The sequence below is a fragment of the Gigantopelta aegis genome, chromosome 9, assembly GCF_016097555.1.
Source record: "Gigantopelta aegis isolate Gae_Host chromosome 9, Gae_host_genome, whole genome shotgun sequence".
Taxonomy (NCBI): domain Eukaryota; kingdom Metazoa; phylum Mollusca; class Gastropoda; order Neomphalida; family Peltospiridae; genus Gigantopelta; species Gigantopelta aegis.
The window spans coordinates 22,439,410-22,467,363 of record NC_054707.1 but is presented as its reverse complement, the minus strand read 5'-3'; the positions used below and the strand labels follow the sequence as shown (position 1 = coordinate 22,467,363).

The 27,954-nt window shown below is 38.8% G+C and overlaps 1 protein-coding gene across 1 annotated transcript; it reads right to left on the bottom strand.

The window, feature by feature from the left end:
- Window positions 1-72: 72 nt before the first annotated feature.
- Window positions 73-25,583, bottom strand: LOC121382085 (sushi, von Willebrand factor type A, EGF and pentraxin domain-containing protein 1-like). The gene is made up of 5 exons (XM_041511574.1): window positions 25,412-25,583; window positions 18,893-19,069; window positions 18,280-18,459; window positions 2,327-2,470; window positions 73-762 (listed from the first exon to the last, which is right to left on the bottom strand). Exons 1-5 carry the CDS (start codon window positions 25,491-25,493, stop codon window positions 557-559), a joined length of 789 nt encoding a protein of 262 aa, XP_041367508.1. The 5' UTR covers window positions 25,494-25,583; the 3' UTR covers window positions 73-556.
- Between the last annotated feature and the right edge of the window lie 2,371 nt (window positions 25,584-27,954).

The following is a 27,954-nucleotide window of genomic DNA, read 5'->3' as shown; positions in this document are numbered from 1 at the left end:
TGAAATATATATTGTATTTGAATTTAAGTAATGGCGTTCATCATTCAGTAAATTTAAAGTTAGCTTATTACGTACACGTATATACCTTTTCTTTAATAATAAAACAACAATTTGCATTGATGCCACTTCATAGACACAATGGGAATCTTCATGGCTCTCGTTTATCCATTAGAAGTTTTGCAGTGAAAGCCAACTAGAGATATATTCATCCAGAACAATATTTGTAATTATTTTCATCTTTTTTTTTCACAGTTTTAACATTACATATTCACATATTTAGAATTTTTTTTACATCTACATCACTAATTTCAATTTAGACATCACTACTTTTCGAAATCACATGCACATTTTCATCATCTTTAGAATTAATTCCATCCTTCACTTTGAAAGTGATAAATATCCATTTAATGGCAATACAAAACGAATCTTAATAGACAAACACAAATCAGTTTTCTCAGCTGACGTTGAAGGTGTGAGGCATCTGTGATCTTTTCTCCTCCATCCCCTGCACAACCAATGAGAACAGTAAAAATATTGTGGATTTTGTTTTTCAGTCTCAATAAGTAGCACTGATGAATGAGAGTATACACGCCAGAACGGTCGTCAATGTGAAGGTCACATTCTCCGCCCCGTTGCATTTGTCGGCATAGCAGTAGCACCTTTGTGTGTAACCTCCGTTATTGCGCTGGATATAACACCCTTCTTGTTTGTAGATTGCTGACGTCACATCCATCACACAGTATCGTGATGTCACTTCCGAAACTGAAACAGAACAGATATAGAATTATTAAAATTTCTGTTTTGTTCAGACCTTCGTGTTTGTTTTGTTTTATTTTGTTTGTTTGTTTGTTTTTGTTTATTGTCGTGTTTTTTGTGGGGGGTGGGGTTGGGGGGTGGGGGTGGGTGGGTGGAGGGGGGGGGGGGTTGTGTTTATTATTATTTATTTATTTGTTTATATGTATTTTTTTTTTGGGGGGGGGTTGCTGTTGGGTTTTTTGTTTTTTTGTTTTGTTCTTTTATTTGTTTTTAGTAATTTGTAAGTGGTTTTTAGTATTAACAGAAGCTCGCGAAATATGCCATCATCGATAGCATGTGTAATAGTGTATTCTAATTTGACACAGGGGGCATCAGCTCCCAAACTTGCTCCACTTGCAACTTCGTCGTGACAGTTGACAGTCTGGTCCTAGCATTAGAAGGTGTCAGTATAAACAATCAACGACAACTGTGTATAAAACTCTTGAATACATACTGTGTTCTGCTAGTATCAGACTATCAACTGTCACGAAACAGTTGGCCAACTCTACAGTTGCCTTTTAATTTCCCCCATTCCTTACTTACGAAAGGGTGCGATCTGATTAACAACTAACAATTAACACAGCCATCTTAATAAGTCGGGTAATCACTAAAAAACGCAATACATAATCACTAAACGAGGGGGGGGGGGGGGGGGGGGGGGGGGGGTGGGGGGGGGTGGGCTGGTAGAAAATGAAACTTATCCTCAGTTTCAACACAAGCCACTTGATCTATTTATGCTATGATCACTTAAAACTTAAACGGCATCTTTTATGGTTTGGAAATGGAAGACATCTGTGCAATGGAAGATAACTCTTGATACCTTGTGTGAACCTATACCTCTGCCCGAAAATCATGCAAGTCACATACACAATGCTCGACAGTGTCTTGACGGGGAAAGGAATATTATGGGACGTGTCTCAACACAAGTTCCTGGTTGTATCATAATATAACACTAATCTTTCGTCTTTTGGTCTTAGAATTTGAACCACGTACAGAGACCTATTTTTGTTTGTAAAAAAAAAAGAATGAAAAAAGAAAAAGGAAAATAGCATTTGGAAAACTGGCCTCGGCAGTGTCGTGGTTAAGCCATCGGACTACAGGCTGGTAGGTACTGGGTTCGCAGCCCAATGCCGACTCCCACCCAGAGCGAATTTAAAAACTCAATGGGTAAGTGTAAGACCAGGACAGTGGGTTAGTTGTTGGTTAGTGAGAGAGAAGAGGGTGTAGTGGCCTTAGACCTACTCATTGAGCCCTTATGAACTCGCTCTGGGTTGAAGTCGGTACTGGGCTGCGAACTCTGTACCTATCAGCCTGTAGTCCGATGGCTTACCCACTGCGCCACTAAGGCCGGTTGGTAGGCCCTATAAGTATGTAGTGGTAAAAAAGAAAGATAACTCTGGATAGCCTACATGTATGTAAACACCACCTTTCCGTTGACCCCGTGAGATTGTGTCGCGCATGACAGGGTTTTAACCTAACTGTAAGCACGGTCACGTAAGACGGGTAAATCGATAGCCCATGTAAACATTACCTTTCTGTTGACCCCATCGGTCGTGCATTAGTACTTTGGTGTGGGTCTTCAAGCAGGCGTAACACTGGGTCCGTATGCTGGGGTTGTCGCACGTGTTGAGCGTGCCGCGCACGAACACGTTACACTGCAGACACGTGATACCCGCTGAAAGAACAAACACACAATATCATTCAGTGAAACACACTTCGAACTAAAGGCGCTATCATCATACCATTTCTATTACAGAGTAGACTGCACTAATTTCAATTTATTTTCGTGCTTATATCCAATTAAGGTTCAAGCACGTTGTCCTGGGAACACACCTCAGCTATCTGGGCTGTCAGTCCAGGAGAGTGGGTTAGTTTTGAGTTTGTTTGTGGTTAGTGAAAGAGAAGAGGATGTAGTGGCCATTGAGCCCTTAAGAAGCTCTGGGATGGAGCCGGTACCGGGCTGCGAACCCTGTACCTACCAGTCTGTAGTTCGATGGCTTAACCACTGCGCCACCGAGGCCGGTAGTAGACTGAAAACAAACCCACGAGATCATTCAGTAAAACAATCTTCGAAAAGCTCTGTCATTATCCCCTTTCTGTTACAGAGTAGACATACGTAGAACTTCTATAATCGAGGGCGAAAATGTACAGTTTTTTGTCCTAGTCTATATAAATAATGATTTAAACATATATATGGCTTGTGCCATAACCCCCCCCCACACACACACACACACACACACACACACACACACACACACACACACAACTAGAGGCTGTGATCCACTCCCTAGAGATTGTGCCTCCCACTTCCAGATATCGTTCCTACGGGCCTGTATTGTTCTCTTCTTTTCTAAGTTTCTCTGTGGTGGTGTTTTTGTGTTTTACAGTTTTGTTCTTTTACTCGCTCTAAAGAAAACAGGGGCGGGACGTAGCCCAGTGGTAAAGCGCTCGCTCGTTGCGCGGTCGGTCTGGGATCGATCCCCGTCGGTGGGCTCATTGGGCTATTTCTCGTTCCAGCCAGTGCACCATGACTGGTATTTCAAAGGCCGTCTGACGCCATATAACCGTAAATAAAATACCTGTATGTATTCTAGATTAGGCTAAAGATAAGGGTTGGGGTATCCCCATTCAAGTTGAATTTGCATTGAAGAAATAGAAAGGGCGAGGGATATAAAAGTTGTACATTTTGGCAATGAAAGTTACAAATGATCTGACTTATAGAATGTTATGTTATAATTAAATAATAATATCTTTTTTAAAATCTTATAGATTGTGGGCAGATTTCTTCAGGGCAAACGTTTAAATGTTGACTCTAGATGCTGTCAGAATGTATCTCAGGTCGCTTTTTTTTTTTCTCAAAATTTTCGACAGACAAAAGAGGGAAGGACATCACCCCTTTCGAACTCACCCCCCCCCCCATGGGCGTACATAGGGGAGGTCGATGGGTCGACCGAACCCCCCCCCCCCCCGAAATCGCTTTTTTTATAATTTAATATATCTGACATTGATATCTGACATTATTATATTTACTCAACATAGAAATATATGCCCAATATCTCTGCAATCTATTTTGGAACCCCCCTTTTCAAAACTCAACATAGAAATATATGCCCAATATCTCTGCAATCTATTTTGGAACCCCCCTTTTCAAAATCCTATGTACGCCCATGCCCCATACACCCACACACGGCTGCGTTGCGGCCGCAAATAAAGCCTACGGCTTTATCTCCTTTATTTTCATTTCAAGTCTGTGGACACACTGCAGTGTGTTGTCATGATGACTAGACAAGTAACTAGCAGTATTTTACACATCATATATTTACCAGACAACCTTTGATACTATATGAAGAGAGTTTTCTCGGTTATCTTAGCCAGTGTGGTTACTTCACATTTGAGTCCATAGCATTATCTATACGAGAACCCAATCTTCCACTTAGAGAAGTTATTCAATATTTCACCGAGTACATGGACATAAAGAGATAACGGTATCCGTGTATGTTATGGCCAATGAAGTTTCAAAATCTGACTATAGTTTCGTTCTTTCAATACGAAATTGGAGTTACATGGAGGCAACAGTCTCTCCAATTTTTAGAAGGTCGTGGGATATTAGAACAAGCATATCCTTATCACTCTCAAGGTCTTCATCATTGGATGACAGAAGTACAAGTTTACGAAAGTGTGTAGTCAGTATGACAAAACACAAACTATATAATAAATGAATGAATGAATGAATGTTTAACGACACCCCAGCACGAAAAATGCATCGGCTATTGGGTGTCAAATAACTATATAATAAAAAAAATCGTTTTATTTAACGACGCCACTAGAGCACATTGATTTTTTATCTTATTATCGACTATTGGACATCAAACATATGGTCATTCTGACACTGTTTATTTTTTATTTTTTAGGCTACTCTTTTACGACAGGCAGCAAGGGATCTTTTATTTGCGCTTTATTTCCCACAGGCAGGATAGCACAAACCATGGCCTTTGCTGAACCAGTTATGGATCACTGGTCGGTGCACTCTTTCAGGGTTTGGAGTTGGTATCTGGATTAAAAATCCCATGCCTCGACTGGGATCCTAACGCAGTACCTACCAGCCTGTAGACCGATGGCCGAACCACGATGGACAGAAGTACAAGTTCACGAAAGTGTGTAGTCATTAGGACAAAACGCTAACTATATAATAATACATAATAAAAATAGGTTTATAGGAGGAAGATACTTTTCTTACACGTATATTAAATGCATATTGTCACAGACCACTGACTTCCTGTCATGGACAGAGTTGCCGGCCAAGGCTGGCTCTTGTGCCCACGACTCAGTTGACTTATCTACCATTTTACTGATAACCTCATCCACTCCAATTTCATGGCTCAGATACGTATCAGACAAATCACAAATATCCTCTGGGTCTCGTGCTAACCTACTGGCCATAGCCCTAGTCATTACACACGCAGGATATCTAGTCTCATCAACCTCACACTCTTCTATGGGTAAAGGGCTGTCTTCAATTAACAATTGGTCACATTGCGGCTGACAACATTGACTAGTCAAATCATTACCCAACAAAACTCCTATGTTTTCAAAAGGCAAGTCCTTCACAACACCCATAACGACTGGTCCCGTCACAAACTTCGAACACAAGAAAACCTTATGTAACCTGACAACCATATTTTCTCCAGTAACCGAGGTTAAAGCCAAACTACGTCCTATGTCTGAATTTTCAATACCAGCTAAACACTCTTGCGTGATCAAACTCTGACTACACCCGGTATCTCTATAGATTGATATTGCCTTAGGACACAACTCTTGTTTCACATCACAAACCATACCATTGGACACATACGGGTTTACTTTCTCTGCCATGGGACTAACCATTAACTCTCTCGCTAACGGAGCTGACCTCATTAAACCGACCACTTGCGCATTATCGCGTTTCCTTTTAAAACAGTCCCCGATAAGATGGTTATCCTTTTTACAGTAACTGCAATGTGGACGAAAAGTTCGTGCATTGGCTGATAATGCAGGTCTATCCTTACTTTGCCCACCAGGTGCATTCCTTGCCTGACTAGCTGACCAACTAGATGACTCTCCCCGATAGTTACTTTCCCGGGAAAAACCTGGCTGAAATTTCTTCTTATCACCGTGTTGTAAAGAGCTACCCTGTACTGCCTGAGCTTTGTGTATTAACACGTAATCATCTGCCACTATGCCTGCCTCCTCTATCTTTTTGACATCACGATCCTCTAAATGAATACGTAAGCTAACTGGTAATCCATTTTTAATGTCCTGTAAGATCAACAACTCCCGTAACTCGGTATATGACTCTACCTGATGAGAAATCACCCATTTATCAAACATCCCTGCCTTCTTAGCCACAAACTCACTATAAGACTGACCCTGCGTTTTTCTCAACTCGCTATACCGTAAACGATAATCCTCAGGTCGTAATTCATAAGCCCTCAACACTGCAGCCTTAACTAGGTCGTACTGACTTGCTCGCTCATCACTCATTGAATTATAAGCTATACTAGCCTTCCCCTTAAACTTAGACACGGCTAACAATGTCCACTTAGACTGCGGCCAATTTAGCTGCTTAGCAGCCCGTTCAAAAAGTTGAAAGAACATATCTACCTCCTGGTCATCAAATACAGGCACTGATCTATAAGCCTCCGACATGTTAAACCCATTTCCGGCTTCTCGTCTGACTTCTTCAGTATTCAACTTTAACTCATGTTCCACTTTTAATTTTTCTAACTGGAATTCTCTATCCCTATGTCTATCTTCTCTACCCCTCTCTTCTCTTTCTCTCTCTCTCTCTCTCTCTCTCTCTCTCTCTCTATCCCTCTCTCTATCTTCTCTATTCCTCTCTTCTCTTTCTCTCTCTCTCTCTCTCTCTCTCTCTCTCTCTCTCTCTCTCTCTCTCTCTCTCTCTCTCTCTCTCTCTCTCTCTCTCTCTCTCTCTATCTAATGCACGTTCTTCTCTTTCGTACTCAAGTTTTTTAAAAGCTAATTGTTGTTCCACACTTAACTCATTTATCTCTATCTTTGGAACAATCTCACTGTCTTCCATAACAGGCCCATCACCAAAAACTTCCTGGATAATAATTGTCTTTATATCACCTAAGGTTTTAGCTGATGTTAAATCAATTTCTCGCTCACCCGCGATTTCAACTAACTCGGCCTTACGTGCTCGCTTAATCTCCACTACACTGAGCGTAGGCCTATCCAGCAAATTCTTATCCATGTTTAGATATGACGCACTTAATATTAATTAATTTTCTAGTGAACAACGTTGCTACTTCTAGTTAATTTGTAAAATTAATTTATAAAGCCCCCATTTACAAACAATACTTTTTTAAATATGCATGTCCCGTTTCAGATCCCGGACGAGCCCCCAATTTTCTACTCCTGTCACGGGGATTCTATAATACCCGTAACTGAATAAAACACGATTGTCCAAATATCTCTCCTAACTGTATATCTATTAGATCTCTCTGTAACAGGCTGTTAAACCCTAGTATGGCTCGTCTCTAGGTATGATCAGAGATACGATCTTATATAAAGTATATGTAATATAGCACGTTTAGTTCACTAGAAACACAACAAAACACAATACACTTTGGAATCTGTATTAACCTATGCTAACAAATGTACAGCCGTAGTAGTTAATTAATAACAACAATAATAACAACCCAGAACTGATCACTTAATTAGTTAATCTCTAGGTGTCTAGTTACACAATATGCGAATCACTTCACCGTGACACAACACCCACACGTGTGATAACTGAGAAACGCTTCCAGGAGAAGTTAATTAATAAAGGAATTGCAACACCATTCCTAACTGGTTAATTTTTAATTAACCCTTACTGCTCGTTCAGTAAAGAATATTGGTATAATACAGTATTAAAATATTTAAAGTCACATCAATCACATCAAGGTTATACACAGAGCAGAAAATATATAATTACCAAAGTCCCGTCTGAACTAATATAGGTCGTTCAGTGGACGACGTCCGTGATCCCCTGGAGCCTTCCTAGTTCGTTCTCCTCATAACTCTAAAAAACTAGCTATTTATTATAAAATCAGAAATTCGCCTGGGGGTACAAGGCGGTACCTCCCCCTATCATCTGTTATTTCCACCGCGACCAAGCGGTATTATTTCTCTCTGATCGTCAGACTTACTGACGCCATCGTCGCCAAATAACGGTTGTAAAAACCGCACTCGCAGAGGTATTACGTAACTACTCGCCACATGGCCTCCGCACCTGGCTAAGGGTGTGTATTAGGCGTACCGATCGAGGACCGTCGCGCAGAAGTATTACGTAACAAGTGCACACGACCCTCTAAAACAATTAATATCGCCACAGGCGAAAAGAAATTAAGAGCATGTACCGTCACAATGGCAATGGTCCATAATTCAAAAACTAAAATTGCCGAGAGGGTTGGCATGGATTTCACTCCATCTTGGTGATGCGATAGCTAGATTTGATTTCCAACAATTAATGTAATTTTTATTTATTATCCATTTTTAGAGAAATAAGGTCCTTAAATCCGTAATAAATAGTGAGCCGGCATGTTTTCAGTTTGAATATAAGAACTGGGTCAGCAATATTAAACCTTTTGGAATAAATTGACCGTTCATCCTCAAATTTATCAAATGTAAATAAACAGTGAAGCGAAGCATAATGCATAATGTAAAAAAAAAATCATAGATGTTGAAGTAAGTATTTTGATGACGGATTCGTGTTTCGTTCATGGTTGGTAGCACATCTAGCATTCAGGCAGGTTATATTTTGAAGACAAATTATTTTACAAAATATTTAAATTCATCCTGCATATTTTGGAATTGTTACGCCACCCCATCTGTGTTGTCATTTTCGAAATGGCCCTCAGACACTGTAACATGAAGATGTATGTACCAGCTGGTTAAAACCGATGTTGCGATAAATTTACGTGGGAGAATATTCTGGTGATCTGTTTACAGGTAAAATACGAATGACTCGACCGCGTGCTATTTCCATGTGTCACGTTGCTTTGTTTACAAGCTCGATCAACCCGTCCTACACACTCCCACAGAAAAACCCGGGAACTCGTTCAACTGGTCTCCACGAAGAAAACTCTCAAATTAATGTATCATTTACACATGTACAATACCTGTGCATGAAATAAGTACTCGTGGGTCAATTGATAGAAAGCGTGGACTCCAATCTGTTACAGTCAAACCTGTCCTAGCGGCCACCTGTAATCTGCAGTCACCTGCCTTAAGCGGCCACTTTTTTTCCCCTCCCAAACGATTTATAATGTAAATGCACCTGTAATAAGCGGTCACCTGTCTAACGCGGTCAGCGGCCACCTAAATCGGATCCCAAATCGCTAAAATACCTGTATTAAGCGGCCACAATAAATGTTTTCTGTTATATAAAGACCGGCCTCGGTGGCGTCGTAGTTAGGCCATCGGTCTACAGGCTGGTAGGTACTGGGTTCGGATCCCAATCGAGGCATGGGATTTTTAATCCAGATACCGACTCCAAACCCTGAGTGAGTGCTCCGCAAGGCTCAATGGGTAGGTGTAAACCACTTGCACTGACCAGTGATCCATAACTGGTTCAACAAAGGCCATGGTTTGTGCTATCCTGCCTGTGGGAAGCGCAAATAAAATATCCCTTGCTGCTAATCGGAAAGAGTAGCCCATGTAGTGGCGACAGCGGGTTTCCATCCAAAAATGTGCGCGGTCCTTAACCATGTGTCTGACGCCATATAACCGTAAATAAAAAATGTGTTGAGTGCGTCGTTAAATAAAACATTTCTTTCTTTCTTTCTGTTATATAAAACAGCGATAAAGTGCAGCGAATAACCGATATTCACACCTTCAGGAATACTAGCACCCATTTAGTCCCAACATCTCTACTGTGTATCAATTAATAAAGTATGACTTGGAATGCATCTAATTGCCTCTGGGCAGGCTATGCTTGACATATGTAAATTCACTTACTATTACAATACACCGCATGAAGTAGGAATTAAATAATTAAATGGAAAAAGAAAACAAATTTGTTGAGAACGGTTAATTTAATGTATTCCAGTTGCATTTTTTTCTGAAGGAGACGACATGTCAAAAATTGATTTATAGTCAATCATGAAGCACACATCCGTTAATTAGCAGTACATACGGTAAAACAAGAAACAACAACAAACTCTATATGTGGCAACCTGTAATCAGCGGCCACCTGTCTTAAGCGGCCAATTTTATCTACTCCCTTGTGTGACCGCTTAAGACAGGTTTGACTGTATTGTTATAACTAATCTCGTGCATCTAAAGTCCTAATGGAAATTATACCCAACCGCGTTTTTCACTTATTATATATGATTAACGGAAATCCCTGAAATTATCACCTGAAAACTGTATTAGCATTTTCATAGCCTACTACTAGACATGATAAATGTCAAAAAGTTGTCTATTTAAATGTACGCGGCCCAGTGGTAAAAGCGCTCGTTTGATACGCGGTCGGTTTGAGATCGATTCCAGTCAGTGGGCCCATTGGCATATTTCTTGTTTCAGCCAGTATACCACGACTGGTATATCAAAGTCCGTGGTATGTGCTATCCTGTCTGTGGGATGGTGCATATAAAAAATTTATCAAATGTTTTATATCCCAATAGCCGATGATTAGTAAACCGATGTGCTCTAGTGGTGTCGTTAAACAAAACAAACTTAACACATTGACAATTTGCAAGACTATTCTAAACATAATGTCATTTTACATAAATAGGTGTGACCTTTACTGCCAGGTTTAACAACGTATCATTGTCAATCCATTTCAAATTTCAAAGTTTATGTAGGTATCAAAAAGATCATTTTTCATCTATAAAATGCTACGATTTGATGGGGTGTTTTTTTGAAGCCTGTTATTTGTATTTGTAAATAGTAACAGGGCACCATGTTCAGGCTTTCAATCAATACTCAAATATAATAATTAGAAAAACCTTGGTTGGGTTTAATTTTGATGATCACTTTCGTATTTCACTACACTACAAACGTCACGTACGCATTCCGAAAACGTCGGTCTTTCGCGGATCCTTCGGTTTTTAATCTCGGATGTATGAAAAGAACATTAACGTTTGTTTGGTTAAAGACACCACTGGAGCACATTTATTTATTAAAAAAATAAATTTTAGCTTTTGTTATACGTCCGAGTGATATATTTAGTTTGGCTTCAACCTGTATACTAATAATACGCTAATTAAACACATGCTTAGGGCCCCTGAGAATCGCACTTTTTTCTCTCCTTTTTTAACTCCCAAAAAATAGCATACACATCTCAGGGTTTAATTTGTATAATGTTTCATTTGTTTATAAAAAGTAGTGCGCCCCCCTATGATTTTGATCAGGGTATTGTGAATACAAACAGTATTTACAGAAATAAATAAATCCGATTATCCGTTGGTTTTACACTGCAAGTATTTGACGGGTCACCTCAAACCTAGACACGGAAGTTAATGCTTTGGGTCAAAGAAACCTTAGATGTAAAAAACCGTATATGTACTTATACAGTTTGTTTACTGTAAAATCACCAAACCGTACGATTGCAGGTCAAAGTTTGATGCCTAGTTAAATATTAGCCGTGTTCTCAATCTGATCAAATGGTAATCCGCGAACCAATTTATAGGCCGCTATTCACCAGTACTTGGGGAGTGCCGTGAAACACGAGGAGATGTAGTATTTTTTTTTAGAAAGGAGATTCAAATTAAAATGGAAGGAATGAAATGTTTTATTTAACGACGCACTCAACACATTTTATTTTACGGTTACATAGCGTCAGATATGGTTAAGGACCACACAGATATTGAGAGAGGAAACCTGCTGTCGCCACTTTATGGGCTATTCTTTTCGATTAGCAGCAATATATCTTTTATATGCACCATCCCACAGACAGGGTAGTACATACCACGGTCTTTGCTATACAAGACGTGGTACACTGGCTGGAACGAGAAGTAGCTCAATGGGTCCACTGATGGGGATCGATCTCAGACAGACTGCGCATCGAGCGGGCGCTTTATCACTAGGCTACGTCCTGCCCCAAAATTAAAATGGACGTTTACGTTTACAGTATTCATGCAACACAGTTTTATATATTGTCTCGTGTTTCCAGTGACAACTAATATGTTTATTTAGAACCACTGGTATCTCTGGTACTGGTACCAGCTTGCTGGTTCGGTCTTTTCAACATCAAGATAACGACATTTGACTCTATACATTCATTAAACAATGGATTTTCGAATACACACACACACGCACACACACACAAACAAACAGACAATCAAACACACACTAACATAATACACACAAACGCACGCATATACACATAATTGCATAAACACATACAAACACACACACATACACACACACACACACACACACACACACATATACACACACACACATACACATACACACAAACACAAACACAAACACACACACACACAACCACACACACAAACACACACACACACACAGAGACGCACAGAAACACACACACAAACACACATACTCACACACATACATATACAAACACACACACACACACACGCGCATACAAACACACACACATACATACACACACAAACACACACACATACACAAACACACACACACGCAAACACACACACACATACACACACACATACACATACACACACATACAAACACACACACAAATACACACACACGCACGCACACACATACGCACGCACGCACACACACATGCACACAAACGCACACGCGCACACACACACATGCAAACAAACAAACACACACACACACACACACACACAAACAAACACACGCGCACACACATACACACAAACAAACAAACAATCGGACACTAAGATAGGAACAGGTGTCTGAGTAATGTGTGTTCGTGATAACCATGCACGAGGTACTAAAATTATTGAATTATGCATGAAGTACAGCATGGTGATTGTTTGAACACTGAATAACGAACAAGTCTACACAAGATGGTACAAAACAAACCAAGTCAAGTAATCTACAAACTTTAATTTTTAAAGCAGCAATCTCGGGAATATGAAAACCCATTCGTTGGATCGATTAATCTAGTTCACATAACATGCACGTTGGAGCAGGAAGGGGATGGGGGGGGGGGGGGGGGGGGGCTTTCGTCTTCTAATAATTTTGAATCAAAAAAATATAATTGGTATTTAGCATGATTTTTTCATGATTAGTTTTATTTGTAGATCGCAACAAACTGCATTTAGGACATTCAGTTTTAAAAGGTTCAGGCAGTCCTTGGTTTTTGAAAATTATAGGCGAGTGGAAAATCGCACACCTTAATATGAAAAATCACTCTCTAAAATAAATAAACAGTGTAGACTGGATTTTGACTGGTACGTCTACAAAATTGTCTATTAAACCAGTATTTCCCGATTTGTTCAACAAAGAGAAATACCAGTTTAACGAATGCATGGAAACCACTGCCATGTTTTTAATTTTTATTGTTTTAATAAAAGGACTTTCCTATCAGCTAAACGAGTTATGGGAAAACTTTAGATTTTTGTAAACAGTGGAAATAAATATACCCATCTATTTTACGTGCGCCGTTTGTTGAGTGTAATGTGCGCTGCTTTTCACTCGTCAGATTGAAATTACGTGCGCTGTATAAGCGCGATCGCACCCGCGCACCTTAAAATAAAATGTATGCGGTGTCTAATTGGCATTTACAGTGTAAAACGAAGCAGTTATTTGAATAAAATGTGTTTTATTATTATTATTATTATTATTATTATTATTATTATCCGTAGCCCAGTGGTAAAGCACTCGACTGAAGCCCGGTCGGTCTAAACACGATCCCCGTAGGTGGACCCATTGGCCTATTTCTCATTTCAGTCACTGCACCATGACTAGACTAGTATACCAAAGGCCGTGGTATGTGCTATCCTGTCTGTGCGATGGTGCATATAAAAGATTGGAAAGATATAGCGTGTTTTCTCTATAACACTATGTCATATTACCAAATGTTTGACATCCAATAGCCGATGATTAATAAATCAATGTGCTCTAGTGGTGTTGTTAAACGGAGCAAACTTTAACCTTAGTATTATACGTTTACATAGTAATAAATAATTCGTCTACATTTGAGCATTTTAAACAATTCCAACTGTGGAAAATGTGGATTGTTTATAAATATAACATAAATGATTATCAATATTGAAAATAGAACGCCACAAGCAATTCAGTGAAGCCTAAGAAACGACGCACTCAACACATTGTTTTTACGGTTATATGGCGTCAGACATATGGTTCAGGACCACACAGATATTGAGCGAGGAAACCCGCTATCGCCACTTCATGGGCTACTCTTTTCGATTAGCAGCAAGGGATCTTTTATATGCACCATCCCATACTGGCTGGAACGAGAAATAGCCCAATGGGCCCACCGTCGTGGATCGATCCCACGCCGAGCGCGCATCGAGTGACTGCTGTACCACTGGGCTACGTCTCGCCCTTTGGAGCCTGGGAATGCTATCATGTTGAGATTTTGAAACATTAACACGCCAACTGCCCGGACTCTGACAGCCATGTTAAGATAAGGTCGCGCTTTGAAAAGGATTTTTAGTGTGGTTACTTAACCATGACACACACAAAGGATGCGAGTATGAATGTTTTTAGCTGTGAATGCACGGCTTCTCACAAACAAATTGTGGGGCATTTCAGGACATTGTTCGGAACGCATAAACAGGTCGACAAATCCAACTCAAATAATCCAAGAACATGTATACGTGGTCATATAAATAGTATGCTAAATGAAAGAAAGAAATGTTTTATTTAACGACGCACTCAATACATTTTATTTACGGTTATATAGCGTCAGACATATGGTTACGGACCACACATATTTTGAGAGGAAACCCGCTGTCGCCACTACATGGGCTACTCTTTCCGATTAGCAGCAAGGGATCTTTTATTTGCGCTTCCCACAGGCAGGATAGCACAAACCATGGCCTTTGTTGAACCAGTTATCGATCACTGATCGGTGCAAGTGGTTTACACCTACCCATTGAGCCTTGCGGAGCACTCACTCAGGGTTTGGAGTCGGTATCTGGATTAAAAATCCCATGCCTCGACTGGGATCCGAACCCAGGACTTACCAGCCTGTAGACCGATGGCCTAACCACGACACCACCGAGGCCGGTAGTATGCTAAATGTGCCGCCTGTGCGAAATCTAGGGCTTTACAATTTGGTTTCTAAGATATACTTATAACGTTTCAGCTTGTCAGTGGTCATAAAATTACTTGTTTGGGGTCTTTTTTTAAAGTTCTAAAACTGAAACAGAGTACAATGTTATATATACACGTGTATTTCGTTTAAAGCGGTTCTGTCCAAATTTATTATTAAAAAATATATATTATCATTATTATTATTATTTGTTTTGCTCTTCTTTTTTTTTCATTTACAAACCAGTGTTTGCATTTTTGTTCAATCTATCGCACCCACAGGGGTGAAGTGACATAGTTATAAACAAAATAAACAATAGATATTCATTTCAGTAAACAGTATTCAGTGTTCCAAGTTTGAATATTAAAGATACAGTTAAAGAAACAGTGGTGTATTGTGTAGCCTATATGTTTAATGTTAACATAGCTTAGTTAACAGTTAAGTAACTTAAAAGATTAATTATATAATATGGTTTCTTGGAGATGTTCTATTATTGTCAATATTCATACATACATACACTCGTACATTCATATCGGAAAAAATGTATATTAAAACACACACACACACACACGCACACACACACCTCCCCCCCCCCCCGTGTATCTTTCACACACATACTCTCTCTCTCTCTCTCTCTCTCTCTCTCTCTCTCTCTCTCTCTCCCGGTGTCTTTCACATACAACACACATCAAGAGAGAGAGAGAGAAGAGGAGAGAGGAGAGAGAGAGAGAGAGAGAGAGAGAGAGAGAGAGAGAGAGAGAGAGAGAGAGAGAGAGAGAGAGAGAGAAACAGAGAGATAAATGCGGCTTCAACTATATAACCATAAAAAAATATAACTCAATCACTTCTGTTATTAGTAGACAAAAAGAAGAAAAAGTTTACATGTTATGATGTTTTACATAAAATGTCCACCCAAAATTCTTTCCAATCAGTTGAAACATAAGGTCAAAGTTCCAAGCAGAGAGAGGTCTGAAATCCCACCATGGAACAGGAAAAGAATAATTATTATATGTTTGTGTCAAATAAAATTAAACATTTGTCATGCATGTGTCCAACAACCTGAGCGCATTAAGGCAAGTATGATTATTTTGTCATCCATTCTATGAATATGGTTTATATATAATATTATGTAGGAGAGTCGGCCACATATACTCTCTCTCACTCTGTTTGTCTGTCTGTCTGTGTCTCTCTCTCTCTCTCTCTCTCTCTCTCTCTCTCTCTCTCTCTCTCTCTCTCTCTCTCTCTCTCTCTCTCTCTCTCTCTCTCTCTCTCTCTCTCTCTCTCTCTCTCTCTCTCTCTCTCTCTCTCTCTCTCTCTCTCTCTCTCTCTCTCTCTCTCTCTCTCTCTCTCTCTCACACACACACACACACTCTTATATTAGTTTAATGTTCAAGCACGCTCGTTCTTAGCACAAACTCAGGACCAGAAATTGTAATAAAGGGAGTGGGGGTTTTTAAGTTTTAAAAGGGTTTATCATAACTGTACGTTTAAACGATTTATACCAACGATTAGATTAAAATGTCAAATTTACTAGTAAATAAAATATATGTACAAGAAGTTACATGCTTGCTACATTTTTCCATTAGAAGCTATTTTTAGAAAGAAATAAACTTCAGACGTCCTAGTATTGTTTACGCATGTACTGTTAATATAAAATGATATGTTGCGTGCTGTCACTATTATCCAGATGCATTAGTTTGTATATAAACATTACTTGCAGTAATTTGCACACACGTCGGCACGCTGGAAAATGTACTCTGTCATGTTTGTCTGCTATTTTTAGCTTATCTCGTATTTTCGTATTTCTTTTTTTCTTTGCTGTTTGCATTCATTGATGTATTAGTTTGAGGTGATGTTCTATTACGAACTCAACCTCGTGTTGTTATGAGGGTTGCTAATATACATTTTCAACCTCGTGTTGCTATGAGGGTTGCTAATATGCATTTTCAACCTCTTGTTGCTATGAGGGTTGCTAATATGCATTTTCCTCTTTTTTTCTTAAATATTTAAGTTTCGTTTTTGGGGGGTTGGGAGGGTTTTTTAATAGGGGCTCTCGGAACAAAGTTTATTAAAGTTTATTTTGTTTAACGACACCACTAGAGCACATTGATTTACTAATCATCGGCTATTGAATAATGTCAAACATTTGATAATTTTGGCATACAGTTTTAGACTTTAGAGAAGAAATCCGCTACATTTTTAGTAGCAAATTGCATTTAATACGCATCAAACTAATTTTGAATTCCCATTTTGGAGGCCTTTATAATAGACAAGTTTTACAGGGTAGTTATATATTTTACCTCTCTCTCTCTCTCTCTCTCTCTCTCTCTCTCTCTCTCTCTCTCTCTCTCTCTCTCTCTCTCTCTCTCTCTCTCTCTCTTTTAGGGAGGGGGGGGGGATGGTGATGGTGGTAATAGAAGCTGTTGGAACAATTGCTTTTAATATGTATCAAATTAATTTCGAAAAGTTAGTTTTGTTTAACGACATCACTAGAGTACATTGATTAATTAAACATCGTTTATTGGTTGTCATACATTTGGTAATTCTGACACTTAATCATTACTGCTACATTTTCCCATTAGCAGCAAAATATCTTTTATATGCATTTTACCTTATACAGGAAAGCGTATACCACGGCCTTTGTCCAGTTGTGGTGCACAGGTTGGAACAAGAAAAAAACTAAATCAGTTGAATGGATCCACCGAGGTGGTTCGATTCCGCGATGCAAGAACCTCAGACGAGCACTCAATCGACTGAGCTAAATTCGGCCAAATAAATTCATTTGAATTCCCATTTTGGTGGCGTTTAAAAGGGACATACCCTAGTTTTTAAACACTATGGGATAGGTTTCACTATTAGAGCCGTTTATGATCACTGAAATCAAACATTACTTAGATTGTATTGTTTAGATTATCCATTCCCGTACAATCGAAGTGTTTCTGGTCATCCTGGTGTTTCTAATACCACAAAATGCATGTTTTCATATTTTTAAAAACGCACGTGCGTCTGAGAATTAACGGTTATGGAGTCGCGTTTTTGTTTATTTTTAAGGGTATTTCAACGTCACAGACTCTTGTTTCGCTCTGTTGTATCCACATTTGTTACAGGTTTGTAAATTAACCAAACTTAGTGTCCATTTTTACGTCCAGGTGAAAAATATACCTTAGTGTTTAAAACAACTAGAGTATATCCCTTTAAAGTATACTATACAAGTTTAACCGGTACAGTATGATATGTTTTACCTTTACAGCGGAATGTGGCTTCCGACCATATCCCAGAGGAGCGACACACGATCTCGGCGGGTCCATTCTCCAGGGTGAAGCCAGTTTCACACTCGTATGTGACTGTCGCCCCGGTGAATCGTTCGTGCGTTGTCAGGGGATTGGCGTTCGGGATCAGGGTGGGGTGGGAACACCCTGGTGCTACAAAATTAAAAAACATAATTGCAGTTTGAATTATGTTCTAAAAAATGAAAAAGAAAGAAAGAAATGTTTTATTTAACGACGCACGAAATACATTTTATTTACGGTTATATGGCGTCAGACATATGCTTAAGGACCACACAGATATTGAGAAAGGAAACCCGCTGTCGCCACTTTATGGGCTACTCTTTTCGATTAGCAGCAAGGGATCTTTTATATGCACCATCCCACAGATAGGGTAGTACATACCACGGCCTTTGTTACACCAGTTGTGGAGCAATGGCTGTAACGAGAAATAGCCCAATGGGTCCACCGACGGGGACCGATCCCAGATCGAACGCGCATCAAGCGAACGCTTTACCACTGGGCTACGTCCTACCGCAGCATTTAGCGGTGTCGAAGGACACCTGAGAATACCTGTACTAAAACACACCTTTACAGTGAAACTCGACTTGCGTCCACTGGTTGTTCTCCTGACACAGTATCTGGGCCGGCCCGTTGACGAGCTGGAAGCCGTCGTCACACCTGTACGTGACGCGGTTACCCTGCTGTGTCGCCGCCTGCAACACCGAGGCGTTGGGCACGAACGGAGGCGAAGGACACGCTGCATCTGAAGAAAAAAAAATGAAAGTGTGTTTTGTTAAAAGACAGCACTAAAGCACATTGATTTGTTAATCATCGGCAACTGGATGTCAAACGTTTGGTAATTTTGACATATATTCTTAGAGAAGAAACCCGCAACATTTTTGTTCCATTAGTAGCAAGTTATCTTTTATATGCACCATCCCATAGACCGGACAGCACATACCACGGCCTTTCATACACCAGTCGTGGTGCATTGGCTGGAACGAGAAATAGCCCAATGGACCCACCGACAGGGATCGATCCCAGACCGACCGCGCAAGCTACTGGGCTACGTCCCGCCCCCCGCTGCATCTGAGATGGAGATAATAAATAACATTTAAAATGTGCACTTACTCGTTAAGCTTTCAAATTATATATATATTAATAAATACATTCAGAATTCCTTTTGAGTAATGTTTTTTATTTTTTCTTCAAATTTTGATTGGCGGTTTGAAGAACAATTAATAAAAACTGATACGTATGAACTTATTGTAGGCAAAAATAAATCTTGTGTTACTAACTGTATTACAAACACTAAGAAGTCCTGAAATGCATATATTTATGGGTCAGGAGCGACCCCCCCCCCCCCCCCCCCCCCCCCCCCCCCCCCCCCCCCCCCCCCCCCCCCCCCCCCCCACCCCCCCCCCCCCCCCCCCCCCCCCCCCCCCCGAAGTAAATGGTCCGCTTTCAGAACTAAAACATGCAGGTTTATACATATGGAGTTTCTGGTGGTGCAAAAACAAAATAGAAAAAGGGTCCACTTGGTTCATATGCGTGTGTGTGTGTGTGTGCATGTGTGTGTGTGTGTGTGTGTGTGTGTGTGTGTGTGTGTGTGTGCATATGTGTGTGTGTGTGGATGTAGGTTCATATTGTTGTTTGCTAGCGTATGCGAGAAATGTTCCAAGTTAACCTAAAGGAAAGCAATTTAAAGTGCTGGCTTGCTAAATCTGTTCGTGAAGGAATGCGATATAATCCCTGTGTGCGGGTCGGTGTGTCGCGGTGTTTGTTGGGTTCTGTTTGAATAAGCCACTAGTGCCTGTGTTCTCGCAAACACCATCGGGAACGAGGAAAACCAACAAACGAAAATTCTCCACCCTTTGAGCTTACAACAAATACACACCTGGGACAATGCTAAAGCCTCGGTTTGGACTTCTGGATACGGACTTACACGAAGATTGGGTACGGACGTAAACGAAGTCTGGTTACTGTAATTCAATGGCAACGCCATGCAAATTAAATCTGGGTTTTAAAACATAAAAACATTTTTAAGCAATGTTTCTTCAAGAATTGTTTTGGACTGTTGACCTTTGCCTGGTTGTTAAAGTTAAATGGATCGTCCTGTATTTAGATTCCAGTTTACAGCGGGTTAGGAATTTATATGTTTTCACCTCTTTCACCTCTTTCATCACCATGAATATTTTAAAATATATCAACTTAGCGGGGTCGCGGACTGAAACATAGACTAAAGATACACTAAGTGGTTTTGGAAAAAACACCGCCCACCGACAGTTCACAATCTGACACAATGTGTGACAAACAAGCAATTAATTATCTGGGCCCCGTTTTACAAAGCGATCTTAAAACTAAGATCACCTTAAGTCCATTATGCGCTTAAAGGCATACTGTCGCAGATTTTAGGACCTTATTTCTCAAAAATTGGATAATAAATAAAAATTACATTAATTGTTGGAAACCAAAGATAGCTATCACATCACCTTAACTGAACCATGATGGAGTGAAATCCATGTTAACCCTCTTGGCAATCTTAGTTTTTGAATTATGGACCATTGCCATAATTCAATTATTTTTACAAAATATCATTAATAAATGGATTAAATAGGTCAGTGGTCTGTGACAATATATATGCCTTTAAGATAATCTTAGCACTAAGATCGTTTCGTAAAAAGGGACCCTGGATTACAAATGTATACATAAGCGTACGGGCTCTTATTGTTCTAGGTACGAGCTACAATTCAAAATTACTCAAACTGTTCCATTTCTTTTCGATGAACAGTTCCAAATTATGCGCCTCGTGAAAACTGCGCAATATTTTGTATGTTGGACTTAATCCTACTAGACATTCAAAATTCACTAGCACCTGGTCGGGCTGCTGGTGTTCTCTTGCACCTGCCAGCGCGGGCGATCCTGCCTCCCAACCCAAACCCTTTTCCTGTCATGGACGGAGAAGTCGCCATGGGCCGACACCTGCGCCCATGACAGGCGTACGCTACAACAGCTTGCTCTGAATGTGAACGTTAAGCCCTATGGCCGAAATCTGGCCTGATTTTTCTAGGGGAACAGGCTGATTTTTGCCCGAATTAAACAAAAATGCTTTAATTTGGAAAACGATATTTATTCATATTAGCATTACTGCCAAACAGCTATATAAGGTTGAAAACGAATCACTACGCATTTTTACAACTAATAATGATGGAAATACATGGTGAAAAGGTTTCAAGCCAGCTCCTTTTGTTCGAATATCTCTATCGTTTCTGCACAAATTTGAAGATTTGCAACTGCCGTCTCCACCCCACCCCCACCGTCTCGTATGCTTTATGAATGTATAGCCCCGACAACAAATTGTTGAGGTGTTGTTGTTCTTGTTCTTGTTGTTGTTTTTGTATGTGTTTTGGGTTTGTTTTTTGGGGTGTTTTTTTTTGTTGTTGTTCTCCCCCCCCCCCCTCCCCCACACTTTGTTGTTTATTGGGGGGTTGGGATGTTGGTGGTGGTGGATGGGTGGTGGTAACCGTTAAGCTCCTAGCGCTAAAGGTTCTTGTAATCCAGGGAGCAAAACCAATGTGTGATATTAATGAATACAAGTTTTTTATTCATTTTATTTATTTAAATACACTGCGTCATTACTATGAATAGGCGTGTGTCACGTGCTCGGTATCGCAGCATCTGTGATGTGGCAAAACAGCTATATATATAGAACACACAATCCAGACTGTATACGTAAATTGTAATAAATATAATTATATGAACTGCTGGTGTTCGCGGCAATAAAATAAATCCATGTTTAACGCTGACCGGGTTACAGCGACACAAGTAATTTAAATACGACCTACATGTTTTGTAACAAAGCGGCCACTGAAATTTAAATAATGAACTACATATTCATAACTAGGTAATTAAAATACAGTAACTGTCGATTGTCTGTTTTATTTAATATGTAGTGTAAATAATTAAAATGAAGATTGTTCTAAAGCTAATAACATTTGATAGGAAAGGTTGGAAAAGGGATGTTGGTTTAACTACACCCCAGCACCTTTCTCAGGCAACTTTATAAATAGATATGGTAACGGCGAGTCTTGTTTTAGTATTACAGAACAAACCACCCGAATCCCTTTGAAAGATTCATGACTAACCCTCGGTCTGTGGTGAATGGAGTCACGAACAATAATGTGGTGGGGTTTTTTTTTCTTCTAGAGACGGTAACGCAATAGTATTTCATTTTATTATGTAGGTGTTGGGTATCGGAGAACGAAAACTGCGCTACCCTATACAATCACATGTAAGAATTTCCAGAACAATCCTTTTATGATCCTGTGGCCGTGGAATTACACAACTGACTGACGCACGTAAATTAATTCTCTCTCGTAATGCTAGTACATTTACAAAGAGTACACAATAAGTATATTATACTCTTCGACATGAAAAACGGCACATACTCCTCCATCCCCCACCCCCACCCCCGAATAGGCCTGAGAGGTAAACGTAACAAAACAGATTAAAAGACATTTGTATATGAATCTTTAGTGACTAATGTTGAAGATTAAATACTAGTATTTTGTAGACTAAAAGTTTGTGGTTTTTTTTTCACTTTCAGCTGTCTTTTTGTTTTAAAACCCCACATATAATGTGACATAAGTTATGACTTAAAATGGTTTCATATTTCGTGTACTATTTATTTAACTATGTACTGTAGTTTGCTGTGGTTTTGTGTGGTGTGGACAGTAATGTGATAAGAGGCTGTTCAAACAATACTTACCTAACACTATGGGGAGGGGTTGTCATGAGATGGCTAAAGGGGGGGGGGGGGATGTTTAGAATTAAATTCAAGTAAAACTGGTCACAGTAAGCACAATCACAGAAATCAAAGACTGTGTCACTTCACTTTCAGACGGGATGGGCTAAAACCATAAGGAGAGTGAGGTCAAAAGATTTAATAAATGAGAAATGTATTCTGTAAATGCCGTAGCAGTTATTATTAAGGGCTTTTGTTCTTTGGGGTTTTTTTTTATATATATATATTTCTCAAGGCACATCTATTTAGAACCGAGCTAATTTAGTGTCATTTTTCTTGCTTCGATATATGGAAACTGTCAACACATTCACAGTAATAATAATAATAAAAAAACGAATCTAAGTTTTACACCATATGTTTGCTTAACACACACAATTAATTAACATCCCTGAAATGAAAACTTTAAAATTGTATTAATTAGCATTGTGATATTTTGCTATATACAAATAACAGGCATAATAAACATTAAAAAGCCGACTTTTATACGTAGATGAACAATTGCAATGTATATAAACACAGTTGTAAGTTTGAAACGGACTATGTGAAACTGACTGCGACTAACTGCATTAATGCACCTGGCAGTGGTGACTATACGGGCCGTCAAGTTTAATCATATCAAGTTCAGTATAGTTTGTTTCAAATTGTCTTCGGTTGTTCACTCTCAACCTTGTCGAATTTTATGTTTATTATTCCTGCATCACAATGCTAATAATTATTGTTTTCAGTTTTTCACTCCACGGATACTACTAGCAAAAATATAATTTTGATTAGTACTTTAGTATTATTACTAAAACATTTCATTTTAGCAGTCTCAGGGCTATTCTTGAAAATAGAAATTCTGGCCATTCGGTTAAAGTAGTTGAAAGTATCATTTCTACATCGAGAAAAAAACTAATTAAAATATTTTTTAAACCCCATCTGTGTAGCAATTGTTATGGCATTAGTAAAGTATTAGTAATTAAAATATTAGAATTAGCATTAGCATAGTCTATCACAGTATGACAGAATGAGCTGGTAACTTTTCGTAATTATGTTCCATTAGTCTACTCACAGTATCAGGTTTAAAAGTGGCACAGTACACATAATACAGCACAGCACAGTACACATAGTACAGCACAACACAGAACAGTACACACAGTACAGTATAGTACAGCACAACATACCATAGTAAACTGCAGCACAATACAGTACACTACAGCACATTGCAGTATACTACAACACATTACAGTACACTATAGTGCATTACAGTACACTACAACACAGTACAGTACAGAACATTACAGCTCAGTACAGTACACTACAGCACATTGCAGTACAGTACAACACGTTACAGTACACAACACATTGCAGTACACTACAGTACATTAAAGTACATCACAACGCATTGCAGTACACTACAACACATTGCAGTACACTACAACACATTACAGTACACTACAGTGCATTGCAGTACACTACAACACATTGCAGTACACTACAACACATTACAGTACACTACAGCACACTACAGTACAGTACACTATACACATTACAGTACACTACAACACATTGCAGTACACTACATCACATTACAGTACACTACAATGCATTACAGTACACTACAACACACACTGTAGTACACTACAGTACACTACAATACATTACAGTACACTACATCACAATACAGTACACTACAACACATTGTAGTACACTACAACACAGTACAGTACATTACAGCAAATTACAGTACACTACAACACAACACAATACAGTACAATACAGAACATTACAGTACAGTACAGTATAGTACAGTACAGTACAGTACAGTACAGCACATTTACAGTACAGTATAGTATAGCACAGTACAGCACAGTACAATGTAGTTGTATTAACGTGTATCAATGAACATGGCATGCCCAATAATAAACATTATCGACAACAACATGGTGAATCTATTTGTATTTCAGCAGAGATAACTCGTGTGTTTTTGTGGTACGGGAATATTCACGTTGAGAACTCAGATAAATACGGCAAACATTTGAACGGGAAATGCTGTCCATACAAATACAAATGTGACTCATCTGAGTTTAAACATAGCGGCTGATATCGCCTTATCACCATGGTCACGCAATTTGTGGACTAAATGACCAAGCTAAAATAATCTTTCTGTTTCAAATCATATAAATATTCAGATACTTGAACCATACATTTAAAAAAGAACAACCTAAAATACATGTGAATAAAAGATATTTTGAAAGCAATGGCGGATCTAACCATTAATAACGTAGATTATTGATTTTTATTTATTTTTGTCTCGCTTACCTGTGTTGCGGACAGTCACTAAAACCAGGTATTCTAACAACAAAATCCACGAATGTGTCCATTTAGGTAACAAATCCATCATCACTGCATTAGAGAAGTTTATTAAATTTAATCGCTTAAAACTCGTTATATCAACTAACGCCAGTGACGGGCAGAGGGCCAAACGACAGCAGGAGGATCACGTGACCTTACAATCGATGTGATGCAGAATTGTTCATTCGAGTGTGACCGCAATATTTTTCGTTATTTTGTCAGCAAAGTTGTAGACGGATACATTACTCTCAATTTTGTTTTAAAGATGGTAGTGAATACCAAACAAATTAAAACAGGATAAAATTCAAATACATTAAGGCGGCGTAACTAGGCCATAGAAATATCTAGGCCTACCCAGTTCCACCTGATAAAAGCGAAACGTGTTGGTGTTTTAATACATGTGCTCATTACTGATTAGACTGATAGAGCTCAAACTTTGTACTAATATCGGTAAACTAACAACCAATTATTATTTTATTATTTTAAACATTTCAGTGAAGAACTACTGAACTAAGACTGTTACTCCCTTTCAATAATATCAGATTTTTTAAATATAAATATCAAGAGAGTGTTTATCTTTACACTCTAGAGCCAACCATGACTGATTCAAAGCGGAATAATACCTTTGATGCAGAATCGACATATTTATGGGAGAATTAATAATAAGACCTCACTGTCAAGTTCAAATGTGTACACATGAATGGTTCGGACAGACCTTGGAGTACAGAACCCATGTCTGAATGAATAGTAGGTTTGGGCCAGAGCGCCATTGAGGTTGGAAATAACGCGGCAAACAGAACAAAGCATTGACAACAGTGCATACGAAGGGAAGTATTGAGGCGGCATGCAGTATCTAGAGCATGTTTATTACAGCTGTTAGATAAAAGTCTTGTACTATCATTTAGGCCAAGGGCATTTCAGGCACGGGTGCAGGGGGATGGTTTCAGGGGTCGAAACCCTTCACTGCTCAAGCACATTTTTTCTTTCTTTTTTTAAAAATATATTTTCTGGAGGACCATGACTCGACCTCCCTTCCCCATAAACTCCGCTCATCACAGTCTAGACCCCCCTCTCCTGCTAATATTGCTGCATGCACCTGTATTTTCTGCAAATACAGGATTTTAAAAAGGAGGTACGCAGTTTAAAAAAAGAAAATCAGTATGTTAAGTAAAAATGAAATAAATAAAGGAAGATAGACATGCGAATAAAAACAGAACGAACGAAAGAAAATAAAGCTTGAAAGATAAATAAATGTTACAAACTAAAGAAAGTAGATATCTAAAGAAAGTAAGAAAGACGCTTTGCAATTACAGTTCAATAAACGATTTTGAAAGTTCAATTCTTATATTGATATTCGTATTTGTCTTACCAAGAACATCAGTCAAATAGACCAGACTTTTGTACCCGAGTACGTGAGCTAAAATCGTCATAAAAGGAATATGGTATATATAACTGGTATAAAAACTTAGTAATAGTGATTCCTGTCCCGAGTTAGACCCCCGATCATATCGGAGGTCGGACTCGGGATGGGCGTGTTCGAAACCATAGTGGTATATGAGCACGTTAAACTAGTTGCCTACCTAGTAATAGTATCATACATCATGCATATTATCTAACATATTTAAATTGTATTTGAATGCATTTGGTATGGACGACAGATATACATTACAATTGAATTAATAGTTAATTTATAAGAAATCTTGATAGCTGTTAACAGAAACTTCTGCATATCACCTAAGTGAATGGATGATTTTAGATGAATGTGTTTGAAATGTTTACTTGTTTTATTATTTGCCATGTATGTGATGTAATAAGTATAAAAATATGAAATGACATGTTTTGGGTTTTTTATAATTACTGTTATATATATAAAATATACTGAATTATTTTATGTGCCTATAAAATGTTGAATATGGCGATTTGTTTTTGACCCAGTCTGAGCACTGTGTGTGTGTGTGTGTGTGTGTGTGTGTGTGTGTGTGTGTGTGTGGATAGATAAACAGACAGACAGACAGACACATACATACATATACACCCACCACCCACCCACCCCCCACACACACATATTATACATACATACATACATACGTACGTACGTACGTACGTACGTACGTACGTATATATATATATATATATATATATATATATATATATATATATATATATATATATATATATATATATACTCAACATATACTCTCCCATCCCACAGCATTGTTATAGGTTAAATCTTACGTATTGATATATAACCCTGACACTGTTGATGAAAACATCCAATTCCTGACAGTTGTGTAATGGTGATGACTTGTATCACAATATTAGTCTCCTCTGTGCCAGCGTGTTCGTCATGAACCTTCGGTTCCCATGGATCGCATTATATACTGACCCATATTAGAAACGCAGCAATTTTTAATTTATGGTACAATTATTATTTTGTATTTATTTATTTTTCAGTCTGTAAGTAAAAAGTATTCATGAAACAAATGAAAGAAAACATCCAACATGAAACA

Excerpts from the sequence above, each read along its gene's own strand:
- LOC121382085 (XM_041511574.1), bottom strand. The coding sequence starts at position 25,493 with ATGATGGATTTGTTACCTAAATGGACACATTCGTGGATTTTGTTGTTA. Across the intron at positions 18,460-18,892 it reads AGTCGAGTTTCACTGTAAAG|CACCAGGGTGTTCCCACCCC; the intron begins GTGTGTTTTAGT and ends TTAATTTTGTAG. Across the intron at positions 2,471-18,279 it reads AGCCACATTCCGCTGTAAAG|CGGGTATCACGTGTCTGCAG; the intron begins GTAAAACATATC and ends TTGTTCTTTCAG.